Source organism: Eucyclogobius newberryi, unplaced genomic scaffold (assembly GCF_026437365.1).
Source record: "Eucyclogobius newberryi isolate DKJ021-1_F unplaced genomic scaffold, fEucNew1.0.hap1 SCAF_17, whole genome shotgun sequence".
NCBI lineage: Eukaryota > Metazoa > Chordata > Actinopteri > Gobiiformes > Gobiidae > Eucyclogobius > Eucyclogobius newberryi.
In genome coordinates this window covers 14,046,984-14,063,160 of record NW_027315801.1, presented here as the reverse complement: position 1 = coordinate 14,063,160, position 16,177 = coordinate 14,046,984, and the positions used below count along the sequence as shown (strand labels likewise).

Genomic DNA, 16,177 nt, shown 5'->3' with positions numbered 1-16,177 from the left:
TGTAAATATTGCGTTTGTCAAGTTGGGTTAAGAAGGGAATGACAGACTGTGCTGCGCGCTCGCCCGTCTGGTGCGCGCTTGTCGGGACCAATCTGTGTCAGCGCCATCACACACGGGACGGGCCTTTTAAAAAACATATGAAAGAGCAAGAAAAACAGCCGTACGGACCACGGTTTATCTGTGTGGACGCGTGTTCAGAGCAGAGCTAAGACTGTGTATAAGTATAAGAGGGCCATCATACTAAGAGTCATATTTAGTTTAAAGTAACCACACTCACCTTTTCACTACTTTTCTCACTGTGAGTAGTTTTACATAGTTTTACATTAAATAATTCGTTTTTGAAATTTTTGACTAGAATCTGTGCAATATTTCCGTTTTGTCTGTCTGATTACATTAACTAAATTAGATTTTTAATGCATTTTATACGTCCGATGTGTCACTTAAGCAATGGTTTCTCTTTTTTTAACCCTTGAGTAATTATTTGGGTCATACATTTTTACTTCTACTGCAGTAATAAAGAAACATTAGGCTTACACGAGTACGCATCTTCACTGCTCAAGTAAAATGTATTTGGGTAAACGACAATCCAAGTAAGAGTAAGTGTCAAGAGTTAACATCTGATTTAAAATTTGAAGTGAATGGAATGGAAGTACAGAACGTTGAATTATGGAAAACATCTGGTATTTTTTAAAGGATAAACCATAAAAAATAAGGAAAACAAGATCATATTTGAAAGAGCGGTGCAAGCAACACAACTAATGATTTAATATTGTCAAAATAAAACGTGTCTCTTACTGTGAGAAGAGGAACCAGAATATTTTAGTGACATTCAAAGTAGCACCCTGATTAAACCTAATTGAACTCAAGCGACTGTTAGTCCCTCTTGTAAATAAGCGCATGCGCACACTCACCCCCCACCCTCCTGTTCTTTCTGAGAGGCCACCTACAATCAAACCACGCTACAGCCCCGCTGCTACACAAGCATTTGTTTATTAGTGCGACGGATCGCATCTCTCGTCTCACAGATTTCCACAGGTCTCTTCTGAGCTCAAACACTCATTGAAGGAACTCGCTGCTAGCTTCACTAACCACACACTGGCATATCAACCACGCATGCGCAGCCAGGGGAACGTGCCGATATCCTGGGAACGAGGCTGCAGGTGTGCAGTAGTACGCAGGGAATAATTGATATGTGGGAGAACTACTCGGGGAAATGAGACTCTGCACACAAAAATCCTCGATTATTCCTTTTAAAATTATCATCGCTGTTGATTTCATTTTGCAGTTGGTGTAATAGGTGTTATTTTGGTGTCCAGGTTTGGGAAGAAATCATGTTTTTCAAATTGGTTTTGAAAAAAAACAAAAAACAAAAACAAATATTTGTATAAATAATTGAATAAAAGCAGAATATATGATAATAATGCCAAACTGCGTCACCAGAAAAGTGATCTAGTTCACCTTTAAATGCAATCAAAAGCATGTCTCTTTAGTTTGTAGTTTGCTTGTGTCTCAGGTGTATTTTCAGTATAACTTCAGCAACAATGGACTCGTTTTCTTTTCTGTCTATTTCTTCCACTGGACCCACTCAGTGACCTTCTCTTTCGGATGGACCTGTTTCCTGTCCCGTTCACAATGACGTCTGCTTCCTCCCATCTTCCACTCATCAGTTTAAGTGCTCTCAACCCCCCAAACCTTCATCTTCCTCCATCTTTTTTGGCTCTGATAGAATCTATTATTAATCCGAACCACGCATGCAGGGGCACCATCTTCCATCCCAAATCCATTTAGCAGTGCCCCGCTAGCATTGGTTAGCCCGACACGCCACCTTTTAGAAGAATGAAGCTGGCTTAATAGTGTTATATGATTTTTCATGCACTCTCGCCTGTGGAAGGGGAGAAAGTGTGTTTGCATATGTCTGGATCCATCTGGATTGCAAAGGCAGCAGAAAGTGAGGTTCAAGAGGGAGTTGTCTGATGATAGGTGGTTAAAAAAGGCATGAATGTAGCTGAGAGGGAGATGAAGAGAGAGAAAAGGTCAGACTAATGCTTCCCACAAGAGAGGCTGACATTAACGCCACAACTCTCCATAAATGCTCTGTCTGAAGTGTATAGTGGTGTAGACAAGAGCGGTATATGCTAAGATTCAGTAAATGTTCACTTTGTCGTCCCCTAACCACATGATCCACACATAATGCACCTCTACACTGCGCATTTAGGATATTTAGCCTTACTTAAAATGACCTGAATCCAGAAGGTTCATCTTCATTTGAGTAGTTTTGACTCCGTTAGTTTTACTCATGTGATGCAGAAAATGTCACTGTCCCACCCCACTGGTGATTCATTTGGCTTGAAGTAAGAACTATATTTTTACAAGTCAAAACCCTTTTAAACAAGTAAAATAACCTAGGTATATCAAGTACTGTAAATACATTAAGATTAGCTGTAGAATAAACACAATTACACTTATTGGGGAGATAACTCTGGACTGTGTGGCCTGTAAGGTGCTGGTTCTGGTGTGTAACTGTCACTGTGCTGGAGAGCCGGCCAGGGCACTGCTTAAGGCCCGGATGGATATTCGGGTGGGTGGAGGACTCAGGAGCTTTGATGAACCTCAAGATACACACAGATTGTTTTCTGATTCTCATGGCTCTTGAGCTCTGCTCTGATTCCTCCCTGATCGGTCTGATCGATCGCTTGCTCGCTCGTCTGGCTAGACCGACCAAAGGATTGCCAATCCAATGATTCGACAACTTCTTCTTCTTCTTCTTTGGGGTTTTATGGCGATTGGTATCCATGGTGTTATACTACCGCCACTTACTGTAGTTGTAATTATTGGAGTCACTTTTGTTGATGTCATTGCTTTCAATGGCGGCCGGCAGCTGTGCTTCTACTGGATTGAATGTGAACAGGAGATCTTCCAATTAACCCTGTGTTATATGAGTAAGCAACTATAGCCTAGATTGTAAGAAGATTCCGCAGATTGAATTCCTGCCTTTTACTTTGAAATCATAACACTAATTCAGTCCTGTCTCTTTCATATGCTGTACAATGAATCAGCACATGAAACCGTTTCTGGTTCTTCACCGGTAGGATGTTTGCTTATCCTACTCAGCGTCCAATTGAGCCCAGTGTGGACTCTTGATTTGCTTAATTCAACCATCACATCAATTAAGGGGATTTTTAGCCAGCCATTTCATTACCATTCACCCCAACATGGGCAGGAACCCAATTGAAGGAGACCTTCACATCCTGCCTTGACAAAGAGTATCAGATAGAAGATGCTGTATAGATCCTGTCTACAATCAGATTTTCCAGATGTAATGCTTTGCAGTGAAGAGAGGCTGTCAGAAGCGATCACAATGCTGTGACACTGCAAAGTAGATTCAGCCCATTCCATCACTAATCAAATCGCTATGAGTTCCGTGGTGAAGAGAGAGAGATGATCAGTTAACCTCCTCTTGACCGCTATCTTCAGGTCAGGTATGAAAAAAAGCAGCGCCTGTTCGCCCACTCTCGGGATCTTTAGATCCATCGGTCTAAATAAACACATCATCAGAATGATTAACTTATTATCTTGAACAATAAGCTGCGGTGCAGAGCTGTCTCTTCTGTGGCACTGCAGGGTGTAGGTCACACAGCATGGACTGCAAATGGTGCCGAAGGGGAGAACCTGCCATTCGAAGACTGCTACAGGTCTGTCTGGGTGCAGGTCATGCCACACAAAGCGCAGGAGGGAGTGGTCCTCGGGGAGAAGGGTAATCTGATGGAACATGCCCTTAAGGAGAAATGCTTTTCAAAGGGGAAAATCCAACAAGGCGGCACTAAGCTCCATTTGGGGCTTGTGGTCGTTCGTGTTGTGATGGTTAAGATTTAAAAACATGCTTAGTCCTACTGCCTACAGATGGGGCACTTGTTCATCCTTTCCCCACACTTCATGCAAGTGACCATGTGACCACACTCTAGGAGAACACCTAGAGTCATTCACCGAGACCATACAGATACAACAGAGATTATTGTTATAGATGGTTAACGGACCCTTTTCGCAGTCTTCATGGTGGAGAGCAGAGAACTGGAACGAGCTTCAACAGGACGCGGCCGGTCTATGTCAGACGGTTGAGGTACAGGACTTTGGTAGGTTGCTCCCCTTCTCGTGCAGGGACAGAAACTGGGGCAGGTGCCGTTGGAGTCCTGGAGTTGATCTGGCCAAGGACCTGCTGGTGGCGACCCTGGCACAGGTTGCAACGTTTCTTTATGGTACACCATGCTGTCAGATGTGAGCGCCAGCACCGCTTGTTGGTCTTTATCCAGTCAGTCAGCTGTTCTTTACTAAGTTTGGCCGTGTCTGGACACTGATTCAGGTGGTGGTAACAGTTGTCACTATAGGCACAGTAGGGCTGCTTTGTTAAGGTTGTTGCCTGGTAGCTTCTGCACCATGAAGAATGGTGATGGAATGCTTGCTTGGTCTGGCATCAGGCTTCTCTTTAGTGCTCTTTGGAGTGAGCAGTCCGACAAAATCCTTTGATGGAGGATTAGGAAGCACAGGCTTGGATCCCTGCTGGGAATATACAGTATCTGCCTCTCTTCAGCCTCAAACACCCTCTGCCAGTTCTGCAACTGATTGACCTATTGATTAACTGTATAGGCGCCTAAACCTGGGCTTGAGCCCCTCCTCGTCCAGTTCCTCCTTGATCTCAGCTGGCCCGGGATCGAGTGGTGACCAGTTCCCTTCCTCCACCGTAGGATCTGGCTGGGGAGGAACTACATCGGCATGTGGGGTCGGGGTGAGCTGCAAACTGTCCGTACAGCATTTCAGCCTTCTGGCGTCGCAGGCAGCCAATCTTGCACTCTCTCGTTTCAGGTACTGCTGCCACCAGAGTCCTTCATGTTGTAGTTCTTCTCGCTCCGCCGTCATGGTTGTGGTGTAATCCTCATTGCGGGGTCGAAAGTCTGCATCTTCGCGTCATTTTCAGGGGTTTGAAAACTCCTTTGGATGGACAGGTTGGGTTCACATGACATCACAACATTTTGGAAAGCTACAATTGAGCTGAAGCAGTTTAGAATTCTGTGGTGGAATTTGCTATTTGACTGTCAGATCGCAGGTTAGTTGACCTGGTTTATGGCTCGTATCTCTGCAATTACCGGGCCTATCCACATGAAACAAAAAACTGTAACAACGTTCACTGTTTTCTCCGTCAGCACAGATAAACAAAAGAGAAGTCATTTTTTCCACAGGAGCCTCAGAAAGTGGTATCATTACTCATCTCCAAAGGCGTGATTGTTGCCAGCTGAAAGGACTTTAAACCAAATAATGAAAAGGTTCAATGTTTGTGGATTACTATTTATTATTTATTCCTTTCAAACAGTAAATTTTCCATCGTAGGCCCTTGCCCACCATCTAAGATTATGACGTTATCAAATTCTATCAAGAACATGAATGCAACCTATGGGAAACACAGGTTTTTCCCTTTTTCAAGACGTTTCCTGGCAGATTCTGTGTATTTTAAGCTCAACAAATCAACTCGAGTCACAACAATTGTTCTTGAATATTTATATACTTTTGGATAATTGGACCACTCTATCTCAACGTGTCTGTATTTGGCACGATATAACTCTAAAGTCTGCGTTTGCTCTTGCAGTTGTAGACCAGTGGGTGATAGAGCAGCACTTCTACATTGAAATGAATGTACTGCTTCCCCCGCAGCGGCCTGTTATACTTTACTCAGGTAATAATCATAGCCACGTTGTAATCCTCACATGATTTGCCTTGTTAAACTCATTTGACCTCTGTGCTTTGCTTTGGTCCGCCTCTCTCTCTACTCTGACCTCCCTGACCCCCGCCCCTCGCCGCGCTCCCTCAGGCTTAAGCACACACAGCGTAGGGCTTTCGTTCAATTTGTGCCGACAATCTGTGTATAATTTGGCAAGGCTGCGTCTCATAATGTAGCGGCCGCCTAGGACGGCCCTCAAGGTAAAATCTGGAGTTACAAATTCCGAAGTGTGTTTGCGCTTCAGCGGAGGAGGGCCGCGGGAAATGATACATCCGCTACGCTGCATGGGAATACTCATTATAGACGAACGCTAGATTAATTATGGCATGTGGTAATGTAAGGCACGCTATATGTACAGTACGTGTGATGGAATTTAAACAGCAGGAGGCCTTTGATGGAGGAAACATGATGAGAAGAACAAAGAGGGAAACGGTGGGCAGCAGGTGGCAGCTCGGAGCCGGGTTAAGATGGATGTCGATGTTAATGCACAACAATGCACCAGGAAAATAAATGTGTACTCAAGTGTAATCAGAACAACACAGCATAGTTAAAGACTTGGTGTTGCTTTGGAAGTTTACGTGCCTTATTGTAAAAGAAGATCAAATATACCTGGATGTGCCTGTTCTTTACATAGGTATTGTCACAGTTCACAGATTCAAAAGAAGTCACGAACAAAAATAAAAGAATAACACAGAACAAACAGGGCAGGACCATAAAAAAGGGTAAATTAGAAATAAGGTTTAAGAAAAAAAAAAAGTGCCATTTAGTCCGAATTCTATCAAATATGTCAGTTTCAAAGCTGAATCTGTGTGTGATTTAAACTGTTCTTACAGGATACAGGGCTGAGGAAGGTTTTTTAAAAATATCATGACATTTTGTTGTAAACGCAGTGTAAGTTCTCACAGCGCTTTGACATTCCTTAAAACTTGAAAGTACTTATATGAACATGTTGTAGCAATTGAGATGTATTGAGATAATGTTGCACTTCTACACACTCCTGTTTAGTCGATTTATAATGTACTAGAACTAGAAAAACTTATTTGCTTTTCTTCGTCTTTTCACGTCTTTTTATCACAATTACTTTTCATGTTTAAACCTGAAACTATCACGAAATGATGTGATAGTTTGTCATTTATTAATCAATTTTATCATCAAAACATCCTTTTAATATTGTTTTATGACTTCATCTAGTAGTAATTATCTTCAAGCTTTAATTTTTTTACGCTCGTCAGCTTCCTTTATCAAAGTGCCTTTCTCCAAGTTGAAGAATAAAATTAGAAAATGCCAACTTGAATAGGCAAAAATGAATTAAGTAATAAGTAAGTCATTTTTTATCTTAGTAGAAATAGCCAAATAGTGATAGATAGATAAATAGATTGTCCAAAATGATTTACTTTTTTATTGTCCAGGAACTACTTTTACACTTGGGATCTACTACTTCTAAATTCAACTCTTTTACTTTAAATTTGCATTGGTTGATTCTTGTTTCTTAGTCCGTTTTTGAATGTGAAACTAAATGTCCGTCATAACTATACTATATGACACCACATTTTCGGCCCCGCCCCCTGAAGTGTGGCGTGTTCTTGCATTTGGAAGCCTCTCCTCACCTCTTCGCTGTACTTGCTGACGTAGGAGTAGATCTCGTTCAGAGCGCTGAGCATGTTGAAGTCGCAGGAGTGCAGCCGGGCCTGTTCTGCCAAATAGGCGTTCATGTCCTGGTCGCTGATGGCGGGCAGGCGGTTAATGTCGGCGTAGTACCTGAGCAGGGCGACAGGGGGCGTTACAGAAAACACACTGCAACAGGAAAGGCGCTCTCTTGGAATGCTGCAAAGTCAATTCAGATTGATTCGAGAGCTTTTTACTTCTGCAAACGTGTTTCGCTGCATTTTGTTTTTACGTCCGTCTGTTTTTCACTCAATTCTCTGCCGGTGTAATCTGTCATTCTATTTCCCCTCAGATCATTTCATGTTGCTTTTAATTTTTCTCGACACTGTAGACAAAAAAACTAAATTCAGATTTATTTGAGTGGTTTAACAGAGATTTGATAAGTTTTTATTTAAATTCCTTCCATTTTATTTTCCAAGTTATTAATTAATTTCTTTTTTGCCAAAGTAATAATAAAATTGCATATGGGAAAAAAAATCTTACTGTACACACTTATTACTCCTATAGATGATTATATAGATCTTACATAATGCAAAATTAGAATATCAAGTGCATTGTCTATAATTAAATCTATGACTCAAAAAGAGACAGAAACGTTGCATATTAAGTGATTTCTGCACTTTTGTGGTTCATTTTATCATCGATTCATGTCTTGTGTGTAAGATTCATTCATTCAAGACATGAATCTTACACACACATTTACACACATTCTGGATGCATTGTAAAAGTATTGTCTAAATAAAGTTTGGATTTGACAGTTCTTCTGACCATCACAAAACACTGTTAATAGGGATAACGTACAAACCCAAACCCTTTACTACCCACAACCAATGGAAAAGTGGAACTCTAGAGCAGTGGATCTCAAACTTGTCACACCAAGTACCATCAAAGATAATATGTAGTTTTCCAAGTACCACCAGGTCTACACCCAGACTACATCAGGCTTAACTTCAGGCTAAACATGAGGTAAAATGAGACTAAACCATTGATAATATAGATTTGTCTCTAAATTAAAAGGCGCTCTAAACTTTTCTGTTGACTCAATACACATCATTTGAAGGAGATTATCCTTTTTTGTCCCTTTGAATATAACACTCGGGATTTAACATAATTAGTGGGAGTTCTGACGGATTATGCGGTGATGGCGTCGTACCTCTCGACCCAGCTCTTGTAATGCGGGATGTCTTTAGCGTAGAGCAGCTTGTTGGAGGGCGAGTCTTTGCCCAGACGGTGCTCGGACGTGGAGCAGGAGTCCATGAAGGTCTGCGCCACCACCGAGAGGCAGGCGTCCGTGATGCTGCTCTTGTGGATGTCGAACACAAACTGAGGGTTCTTGATCACGTTCACCCAGAACCTCAACGGAAGGCTGAAACCGAGGAGAGGAACGTGTTACGGGACGGAAGAGGGACGCAAGGATGCAACGGCGGCGCTTTTATTTTAAACTGTGTACGCTAACTAACCTTTTAGCGTTTAGCTTTTGAACATTTAAAGAAAATCCCAACGTCGTAAAAACTGCTTGAGTTAAAGGCTTGAGCTCATATTACATTTTCTAAGTACATGAGGACTAAGTAACTACAGTTGCTGTTGTGGTCCAATTTATAAAGCATATTGTGACATTGTAGATACATACAGAAGACATCATGTTGGAAATATGTAGCAAAAAAGTCTACTCTAAAGATGTTGTCATAGTTTAGATTCCGATTCGTCAAAGGAGCCCCTCGGCCTGAACTCGATGAGCTTCATGATGAAGTCAAATGAAATGTTTTTCTCTTCACTGCTGAGGCTTTTCAGTGTTCATTAGTGGAGCCGAGAGAGTGCAAAGCAGTGATTAGAGCAAATAGTGACTAATCTGAAGACTGTTATGAGTCATTTCAGACTTTCTTTGAGTACATTCCATGTGTTTGTTCATGGTAAATGAAAAAGTGTGTCCACTCTTTTTACTGGTGTATATTCCATGATTTGAGCTTCGACCCAGCAGCAAGTCCTCACCAGTTGCTCTTCCACGTGTGTCGCACATCCGTGTCGTGAATGTCGTGTCTGTCCGCCTGTTCGTCCAAAAAGTCAAACATGTACTTGATGGCCAGCGGGAGCGTGCTGCCTCTGTGCACCGTGCTGAACAACGTCTCGAACAGGTCGTCCACAAACTTCTGCAGCGTGCCCTGGAGAGAAGCCAAGATGGTTTGAGATAGTGTGGTCATTTAGGGAAGAGGTGGGGATAGGACGGAGGACGGAATGTTAAACTGTTCATTATATGTAAGGGTTTATAGGCCAATACACTTAGTATAGTAATATAATGGCACGTTCAATAACCTCTCCGTTCTGACAAATGCCAATGTTTTTTTGTTGTGGCTTTAATGGTAAAAGTCAGTGGTGGATAGAGATGTGATTATTCAGGTGGCAATATAATCGGAGGAACCACAAAATAATAATCGTGACAATTTTAGAACCAAAATTAAGTATTTTTCGCGCCGTCTATTGTCCAAAAACAGACCCTAAAATGTGAATCTGGCTGTTTTTGTCACATTTACTTTATTTTTCCTGCATATTTCATAAAGCCTGTCACAAAATTGAGAAATAGTGTCACGTCAGACCCTGGAAATGAAAGAAAATGAACTATTTCACTGTTGTTCCGTCCCAGTCTCGACAATCATGAAATCGCACTGTTTTTTCTCACAATAATTGAAACGTATGATATCGTGACATCCCTTGGTGGTGGAATAAGTACACAGGTTTGGTACTTAAGTCAAACCACCGAGACAGGAGCCAAAATTGTAAGTGGAAGCATCACACATTTTGATAACTATTTAAGAGTCAAATGTTGTGATCTCGATGTAGAATTGCATGTAGAATTGCTCTCAATCAACTTCTCAATGTTTCTAGACTTTTTTTAGAATATTTGTCTTTACTCAAAGCCAGACCGTGAACTCAAAGGCTTTAGACCAGATGCCACCATGAATGTGCTATAAAACAACCCTTCAAACCATCCAGAAAGTACTTGAGCTGTCAAACTTTGTGCCATTTCTTAGTAATTCTCAATCATAAAGCAAGTGGAAATATCTGCACTTTGACAACAAAACGGCAAATTCAACTGCTCATCTTCCGTCCATCTCCAGAGTTATTCATTCATTCACTGTTCCGCCCGTCTTACCTTCGTCGCGAGCAGTCTGGTCAGGTAAATCTCCGACACCATTTTGCTGCCGCGGTCGCCCTCCTTCTGGTCGCCGTGCTCGTGGTTCTTCACCAGATGCCACACCTTCACGCCGCTCTCCAGGTCCGGGGTGATCATGGGCGCTCGGGACCTCATGCTGTCTGGACTGCCCGTGTACCGGAACGACGAGTCTGCCGACAGTCACAGCAGAAATGCCATGTTATACTTCATTCTGAATCAAGAGTTTTGTCATTTCACATACGATCAAGACATCAAACAAAAAGAAGAGTATAAAATAAGGATGATTGTAATACTGCAAAACTAGCAAAACATTGTGAGGGTGTTAAAAATCATCACATCATTTCCAAAATCATCACATCATTTCCAATATCTCAACTTATATGCTTTTTTGAATATCTCAAAGACGATGTTCAGATAATAATATTATCTGATTATATCTTATATCTATATCTTATGATATATTATGGCAATCCATGACTAATGTGTAAAAATGTGCCTGTACTCGTCTTAAATGAGGTTCAAGTATCACAAAAGATGAATGGACTGTAAAATTAAACGCAAAGTTTCTGTTCTTTTGTCTTATCATCTCCTTTTGCAGCTTTTTAATTGTTTTTTTAATCATAGACATGATGATTGTGATGCATTTAAAAAAAAAAAATCACATGGAACGCAAGGATTTTTCATGAGAGAACGTTATTACCCGATTTAAAGCTCAAAAAGTCAGTTTAGAACAACACAAGACCTTCATTTGAACAAAAATCTTCAGTTAGCACGACGACCCAATAGCAGGACATGCAGATTCCACTCATAGCCACACAGACACATTTTTGTTCCGTTCTCTGTAGCTCATTTGAAAATTAATCCTCGAAGGCAGAGAGCAGGAAATTACAAATGCAGGGTTAATTTCATCACAGAGTTATGAGAGCTACAGCATGTTGTGGAATCTGGCCCTGCACCAAAGCGTTGAAGAAGGTTCTAAATTCGATCCAAAAGAGGTTCAAAACCCCAATGTGCTGAGTAGAGAGAGAATTTAAACACTTTTTGCCAACTAGACTAGATATAACAGAACACCATCCACCAAAATATGATCAAATGACACCAATTATTTAAAAAAATGGTGTCATTTTGGATTTTGCAATAGTGAATGTTTTTGTACAGAAGTTTGCTCAAGACCAATTATTACTTTTAATGACTGTGTGAAACAGAGACTACAGGGAAACTAATGTTTCCTGACACACCGTGAAAATCAAGGATTTAGAGAACAATTCAATGGTAGAAAATTACAGCTGGTGCAAAATAAAGCTGCAAAAGTGACTAAAACGATCACACTTTTTAAGACGTATCATCCACGGTTCCACCAAAAACTACCTTTCAGTAAAAATACTCAAATTATTCTTTGAGGCTTTCAGAAGAGCAGTGTTTTACTTAGAAATGTGAAAGGAGTCAGAGCCAACTTAAGAAGGGAATCATTTACCACAGAATGTAAGGCAAAAAAGCTCCAAAAGGCAACTCGAAATGCATTATTTTAAACAGATACGAATCTATGTGGGAAAAAGTAAGTATGAACTCACATCACCAATATGTGAAAGTAACACATTATTGTCACATTGCATTTCTTAAAACTGTATTTAACCCGAAAGCAGCATATTAATATCAGTGTATTTGTGTTACCGAGCATCTACCCAGCATCCATTATGTTCCTCTGTAATATGACGGTTGTGCCTGGCTCCTCTTAAAAGACTCATAATTGTCCGTGTCCTGCCTCACCGTGCCAAACTCCCGCTGAACACAAGTCTGTCACCCTGTAATCAATGCATCAAAAGACCGCTAATTTGCTAAGCGCTGGAATGGGCGCTCTCATCCGTACATCCTCCTTTAGTGCTGCCTCTCCGCTCGCAGACGCACGCACTCGGACTCACGCTGATCGGCCTTCCTCTAATTAGTCGGCATCTACTCCTCTTGGCAGAACGCTCTCTGGAGATTAGGGATCTGAAGATCTCAATAAAGATCTGTCACAATCGGCTTCAAAAGGACGGGCTAAACAACGCAGAGGTGGCTGAGGATGGAGCCGTGCGGACTTCCAAATGAAGCGATGAAGCGAAGCAATAATGGCCTAATGGTTCTTACTCGTAGACCCAATGTTAGCTCATTTTTCACGTAGATTCATATATAATATCAGACGGACATATATTTTATACAGTCTGGGGTCACGGATCAAGTCATAGAGTCTTTCGGTGCTTGTAAGCGTTAGCCGTAACAGCGTAACAGTTAGCGTTAGCTTCCAAACTTCACAAACTATAAAAAAAACAGGGATGTATTGGCAACTAACAATCTAGAAAACATAGAAAACATGACTCAGCGCAGCAGTGTTTGGATTCGATTTTTGACTAAGTGATCGACACCACAATTAGCATTCATGCTAACAACCACATTATTTAAGTCGATTTTTTAAGTGTAACGTTATGCCGCACAAATCCTCCCATCAACATTTTAGTTTTGTATCACCACCACAAATCATGACAACTTTTATTGTAGTTCTACCTAAGTATTGTTATGGAAAAATAATAATAAGAATCTGGCCCTCTGCCTGGTTTCAATTTCGATTCAATTCTAATTCAATTCAATTCATTTTTGTGACGCCCAAAGTCACAGCCTGACATCTACATGTCTGGACACAGGGCCACGCCCTCACACCAGAGCAATCAGCTGCTTTGTTCTTCAGAGCCGGTAAACTTCCTGCCTTCCCAATCGAATAAAAGGAACCACGGGTGTCCAGGACGAGCCTGTTCTCTAAGGTGTCGGCAGTCAAAATGTAAATGTAAATCCTGTATTCTCTGGTTGTCCTTTTGCCTGTGCCATTTGCATCTATGTCCTCTAAGACCTGCTTGTGAATTGTAAATGTGGAATGGTCATGTGACCATCGGTGATTTAGGGAAGAGGACAGAGGTGGGACGGGAGGACTTGGGAGAGACACATTTTGGGGAGCAGGCAAGAGACAGACGCGTGGACTGGGCCTTCCATGAGAATGGCCGAGTCCACACGAGTTTCTTTCTGATTCATCCACAAGATTAAACAGTTTACTTTTGAAACGAGACAACTTGCTTCTTTGTCTTATCGAGAGATTTTTGCCACTACAGTATATACAACTTGCTCCTCCACAGCCAGACAACTGAGATCCTGTTATAGTTTTTGGAGCTCACGTCCTGTGGTGCTTTGGTATGAATGAGTGAAAATGCTGAACAGTAGAGCGCCCTTAGCAGGCGTGGAGCTGAACAGTAGAGCGCCCTCAGCAGGCGTGGAGCTGAACAGTAGAGCGCCCTCAGCAGGCGTGGAGCTGAACAGTAGAGCGCCCTCAGCAGGCGTGGAGCTGAACAGTAGAGCGCCCTCAGCAGGTGTGGAGCTGAACAGTAGAGCGCCCTCAGCAGGCGTGGAGCTGAACAGTAGAGCGCCCTCAGCAGGCGTGGAGCGGAACAGTAGAGCGCCCTCAGCAGGCATGGAGCTGAACAGTAGAGCGCCCTCAGCAGGCGTGGAGCTGGTAGAGCGCCCTCAGCAGGCGTGGAGCTGAACAGTAGAGCGCCCTCAGCAGGTGTGGAGCTGAACAGTAGAGCGCCCTCAGCAGGCGTGGAGCTGAACAGTAGAGCGCCCTCAGCAGGTGTGGAGCTGAACAGTAGAGCGCCCTCAGCAGGCGTGGAGCTGAACAGTAGAGCGCCCTCAGCAGGCGTGGAGCTGAACAGTAGAGCGCCCTCAGCAGGTGTGGAGCTGAACAGTAGAGCGCCCTCAGCAGGCGTGGAGCTGAACAGTAGAGCGCCCTCAGCAGGCGTGGAGCTGAACAGTAGAGCGCCCTCAGCAGGTGTGGAGCTGAACAGTAGAGCGCCCTCAGCAGGCGTGGAGCTGAACAGTAGAGCGCCCTCAGCAGGTGTGGAGCTGAACAGTAGAGCGCCCTCAGCAGGCGTGGAGCGGAACAGTAGAGCGCCCTCAGCAGGCATGGAGCTGAACAGTAGAGCGCCCTCAGCAGGTGTGGAGCTGAACAGTAGAGCGCCCTCAGCAGGTGTGGAGCTGAACAGTAGAGCGCCCTCAGCAGGCATGGAGCTGAACAGTAGAGCGCCCTCAGCAGGCATGGAGCTGAACAGTAGAGCGCCCTCAGCAGGTGTGGAGCTGAACAGTAGAGCGCCCTCAGCAGGTGTGGAGCTGAACAGTAGAGCGCCCTCAGCAGGCGTGGAGCTGAACAGTAGAGCGCCCTCAGCAGGTGTGGAGCTGAACAGTAGAGCGCCCTCAGCAGGCGTGGAGCTGAACAGTAGAGCGCCCTCAGCAGGTGTGGAGCTGAACAGTAGAGCGCCCTCAGCAGGCGTGGAGCTGAACAGTAGAGCGCCCTCAGCAGGCGTGGAGCGGAACAGTAGAGCGCCCTCAGCAGGCGTGGAGCTGGTAGAGCGCCCTCAGCAGGCGTGGAGCTGGTAGAGCGCCCTCAGCAGGCGTGGAGCGGAACAGTAGAGCGCCCTCAGCAGGCGTGGAGCTGGTAGAGCGCCCTCAGCAGGTGTGGAGCTGGTAGAGCGCCCTCAGCAGGCGTGGAGCTGTAGCTGTGCCCGCTGTGCCAGGCCGTGATGGATGAGAGACGGCTCATGCCAACACAGACGGCTTTCTGCGCCAAGGAAATCCAATACAAACCTCACACAGGAACGTTTTTGTGGAGGGAAATACATGGTGACACTGCATTTCAAATCATATTTACTATTTATACTAAGATGAATCCAAAAACAGACTTTCAGATTTCAATATTTTCCACCAGTTGCACAGTTGGACTCATATTCCAAAAGCTCTGTAGAGTTTTATGACTGTCAGAAAATGTCAACTCAAAGTGGATTTTACACGAATCTTGGGTGCGAAGGGTACAATTATAGAATATGTCAATAATGTTGTATATAATTATCATGTGAATGAGGTGAATGATGTCAGAGCTCCACTTTCTAATTAATGGCAAAGTATTCAAAAGCATTTCACTTATTTTACCTCTTCTGAATTGGACAAAAGAGATGTTTTAAAAAGTCAGCTGTGGCTTGCAGTTTATAGAAATGTATTTTACTGTTAGCAAAATATCATTCCATCTCTCTTTATATATTTATATTTCTATCACATCAACGTCACATTCTAAGTTGTAGAAGTACTTTTAATACCTGTACAAAGCTCATTCTCATTACAAACTTGTACCAGACTCTGATGCCATTTTAACTTTTATTTTCAGCTCCAATTATTCTCCTCCGAACTTGCTCCTTGAGATTTTTCCACCACTTCATTTGCAAAAGCGTAAAAACTGTCCAATTTCCTAAAGGTCATTGTAGATAAACTTCACTCGACACGTCATTATCTTACATTTCTGAGCAGCTCTCTTCACTTTTTTAATATGGGTAAATACGACGTCTAATTGCCCAGTGGGGAAAAGCATTGCTGCTGAAAAATATGAAATTTCCCCATGTGTATGCCATTTCCCCATGTGTGGACAATAAAGGAACATCTTATCTTAAAAGTACAAAGAAGTAAGAGTCTTTCTTGAGAAGTTTGCCGGCCGGTTTCACACTATAAAC

At 43.0% G+C, this 16,177-nt stretch overlaps 1 protein-coding gene across 1 annotated transcript in view; it reads right to left on the bottom strand.

The window, feature by feature from the left end:
* The window catches only part of plxna2 (plexin A2), a 312,486-nt gene that overhangs the window by 1,353 nt on the left and 294,956 nt on the right, over positions 1-16,177 (bottom strand). The window contains exons 28-31 of the mRNA XM_072449250.1: positions 10,581-10,771; positions 9,422-9,591; positions 8,586-8,798; positions 7,375-7,525 (exon numbers count right to left, since the gene is read on the bottom strand). Of these exons, the coding sequence (XP_072305351.1) occupies positions 7,375-7,525; positions 8,586-8,798; positions 9,422-9,591; positions 10,581-10,771 (725 nt within the window). The remainder of the gene's footprint in view (positions 1-7,374; positions 7,526-8,585; positions 8,799-9,421; positions 9,592-10,580; positions 10,772-16,177) is intronic.